This window comes from Watersipora subatra, chromosome 9 (assembly GCF_963576615.1).
Source record: "Watersipora subatra chromosome 9, tzWatSuba1.1, whole genome shotgun sequence".
NCBI classification, from domain to species: Eukaryota; Metazoa; Bryozoa; class Gymnolaemata; order Cheilostomatida; family Watersiporidae; genus Watersipora; species Watersipora subatra.
Genome location: NC_088716.1, coordinates 46827980 through 46831489, shown reverse-complemented (window position 1 = coordinate 46831489; position 3510 = coordinate 46827980). Strand labels below are relative to the sequence as shown.

At 36.0% G+C, this 3510-nt stretch overlaps 1 protein-coding gene across 1 annotated transcript; it reads left to right on the top strand.

Annotated features, from left to right (window-relative positions):
* Positions 1 to 913: 913 nt before the first annotated feature.
* LOC137403811 (cyclic AMP-dependent transcription factor ATF-5-like) lies at positions 914 to 2629 on the top strand. Its single transcript, XM_068089867.1, has 3 exons — positions 914 to 1043; positions 1210 to 1398; positions 1588 to 2629. Exons 2-3 carry the CDS (start codon positions 1281 to 1283, stop codon positions 2406 to 2408), a joined length of 939 nt encoding a protein of 312 aa, XP_067945968.1. The 5' UTR covers positions 914 to 1043; positions 1210 to 1280; the 3' UTR covers positions 2409 to 2629.
* Positions 2630 to 3510: the final 881 nt, after the last annotated feature.

The following is a 3510-nucleotide window of genomic DNA, read 5'->3' as shown; positions in this document are numbered from 1 at the left end:
ATCTATTAACCATTTAGCAGCAGCAAATATGGTTTTTACACAGATATCAAAACATATAATTTCTCTAGCAAAGCAAACTAGAAACTGGTGGCAGATACAAAACCTATCAGAATTTGATATCTATGCCAATTTAGGTAAGACATGCTTTGATTTGAGTTTTAAAAGGCTACCTTAAGTTATAAATTTATTGGTATTATCATCTTGTAGGAGATTTGGCCTTTTTTCAAATGGTATGTAATACAACAATAAATTTTAAACCAACTGCAGATGAGAATTATTTTTGCTTGTTAATGTTGTGGTCTTTTCATAATATATTACATGTATTACAAAATAGTGGGCGCGGCCTGTTTGTTTGGAAACTAGCGAGCTCCATATTGTTATATTGCTGGGGGAGCAATAAAGCACTCACCGTGAACTCCTGATCACAAGAGGCCGTCAGCTTGGTCTCCAGTCACTATATAGCGATGGGGGTCACGTGTCTCCTAGACGTCTAAGCCGTAGCCTAATAGCCGTCTAAGCCGTAGCTTCCAGTAGCTATAACTTCTAGTAGTCTATTTAGCCTGTGGTTCTTTATTCCTGAACGTGTTACAATATGAATATATAACACATATACACTTCTATTGGTCGCGCAATTTTCCACTACACGGCACTTTTACGTATGTTCATTCGCGTGGAAACGGGCTGATGAAACGCGCAGGAAGTTGATTCTCACATTAAGACTGCGCAATAAAACCTGGTTTACGTTATTTTCACATTTGTTTATACGTACATTGTTTTAATTTAATGTTTATGTTTTTTTTACTTTTCTTATTAAAATTATTTTTAATTTTAATACAAAACAATTTTGAACGCTCTGTCATGGCATTCTATTTTGTGATAGAAATATTATAGAAATGACATCAGATATCACTCCGCTGATTTTGTGGAGTAGAGCATTCCTTTCTTGATTGCTAACCTATTCAGTTATATTTCCTCTCAGGAAACATGGCATTCTAACTTTCTCGGCTGCCTCGGCGCCTCTAGTACAATTGTATGAACATGGAGTAAGTATATTTTTATCTACTATCAATCCATGCTAATAATGTTAGAAATCATGGTTGTTTTAATAGGTTAAAGCTAAAGACATGCCTTTTTTATGAAACTGAATGATTGCACGTTATTTGTATATTTTATCTGTCGACTTTCATGCTGTATTTCAATTTTTTGTAGTTTTCAAAATGACGTCTCTCGCCAACCTGGCTCATCATTCTTTCAAATACTGAAAAAAGAAATCAGACAATATGGATTTGTTATTCGAGAGTGGCTTATTCGCGGAGCTGGAGGAGGTGGCGGGGTGTGACCCAGCGTTATATGAAGACACCCAAAAGCAGCTAGATTTTAACACATCTTCTCTTGATGGTAATAGTACGCTTTGATTGATTGATTGCTTGAAATTGATAGCTTTGTATTAATAAGTTATCTTCAGCTGGCAGTAAACCAAAGTCTACTGGCAACAGAAGATATAAAGTTATCCATATTTTGTTTCTAGACTGCATTCAATAGTGTAAATTTTTAGTTTATATTATGTTCAACTATTGCACTTGTTAGAATATGGAGATCTGGACGGACTTCTAACTCAGAACAATCAGTTGTTGGATCAGCTGGTGTCCTCTAGTGATTTGGAGATGCCTATAGACATATCTATAGATTTAGCAGAAATAGACGAAATTTCTGCTAAACTGGATTGTGTGCAGGATACGCTTACTTCTGTGGACAAACAAGACTTACTTGCTGATTTGGAACATTTTTCTTCGTCAGAAGACTATCCAATTGCCGTTTCTCCGACATCTTCAATTGCAACACTGCCTAGTGAACCATCTTCGCCCATCGATCTTGGTTCATTATTGCAAACAGAACCACAACACTCACCAGCTGATTTTACTGACCTACTTCAATCACTTCTTGATGATGATGACAATAAGGAGGTAGTGCATGCTCCAGCATTTGCTGACGACTTCTCTGATGACTTCTCTGATCAGAGTATACTGTCGCCAAAATCTGAAGTGTCATATTTAATATCTCAGACTGCCTCAGATGACTCCTATGATGACACTCTATCAACCTACAGTTCACACAGTGCTGGAATTGGGATTGGCCCTTACACAGAGACCAAATCAAAAAAGAAACCCAAATCTACACCATACAGCAAACTACCCACTAGTCGTAAAGACCGAAAGAAAAAACAAAACAAGGAAGCTGCCATACGCTATAGGGAGAAAAAACGCAAGGAAGCTCAAGAAGTGCTTGGAGAAGAATCACGATTGACTGATAAAAATATAGCATTGAAAACTGAAGTATTAAATCTACAACGCGAAATTATGTGCATGAAAGAGCTGCTTTCGGATGTCTTCAACATTCACTCTTTGTGAATGTATGTTTATCTCATTTTCCATATGGTTACTCAGAGATTGGTTTTAATAATGTCCTTACATTATACGTGTATTGTATTATTAACTGGTGTGTGGTTTTGTAACTAGCTGCACTATATTACTTCTTGATGTCATAATCTTGATCTCAGAATTGTAAGACTGCGTGCATAAAGCAGGTCTGAGATTTTTACACATATTACCAATATAAACATTACTCTCTATATAGCGTTATATCGCATACACAGTGTGTAAGTTTTTATTGCGAGGCAGTTGTGAATTGTAATCTAATACAGAAATGTGTCCTTGAAAATATTTGTTGTCTTACATGTAACATGTCACCGCGGCTTAACTAAAATAGATGCGCCAAACTTCAGTTCTTTTATAGAACCTAACTTGGCAGCATTGTTTTTGGTAAAGATTTGGCTTCACATAAAAATGAAAATTTTAGTCGAGGAATGAAGTGTTTTGAATGTTATCGTAGTTAATATAAACTATTAACCTATTAACTATACTCTAGTTAATAGGTCGATGATATAAGCGCCCCATTGATCTATTCTTCAGCTCAGCAGTGAAGGGGAATAATTGGTAGCTTACTCGTGATTGTACAAATAATGAGAGTAAAGTAAGGCATGAACACCATTGTTTAGGTGAGGAAACCAATTTGTAGTAGTTAACGAATACAAATTTATAACAGCCAAACTCAGAAAACAAACACTCTTTGTTCAAACAGAACTTTGTGAGACAGCTTGGACGTTTTGAAGGAAGAAAACATGGATGCTGAGACAAAAACATTTTGATGCACTTTGTTGAAAATGAGAAAGGCCTCCACTTTTGAAGCTGAGCTAGCAGATGTACAGCTATCACATTGAGAAAATTCTGATAGCTGTTCAGGGTGTACAGCAATCACATAGAGAAAATTAATTGAGAGGTATTTGCATGACAACTTCTGGTAAAAAAAATCTCTGTTAAATGTCACTGAGTCTAGATGAATGGAGATGGCTTCACAGTGAAAGTAATGCAAGTTACAAATTTTCAAAGGCAAACTTAAAAGTGTAATGTTCACTTCAGAAAAGATGGTGGTTAAAAAGGTAGCAATAGGAAA

Excerpts from the sequence above, each read along its gene's own strand:
- LOC137403811 (XM_068089867.1), top strand. The coding sequence starts at position 1,281 with ATGGATTTGTTATTCGAGAGTGGCTTATTCGCGGAGCTGGAGGAGGTG. Across the intron at positions 1,399-1,587 it reads TAACACATCTTCTCTTGATG|AATATGGAGATCTGGACGGA; the intron begins GTAATAGTACGC and ends TGCACTTGTTAG.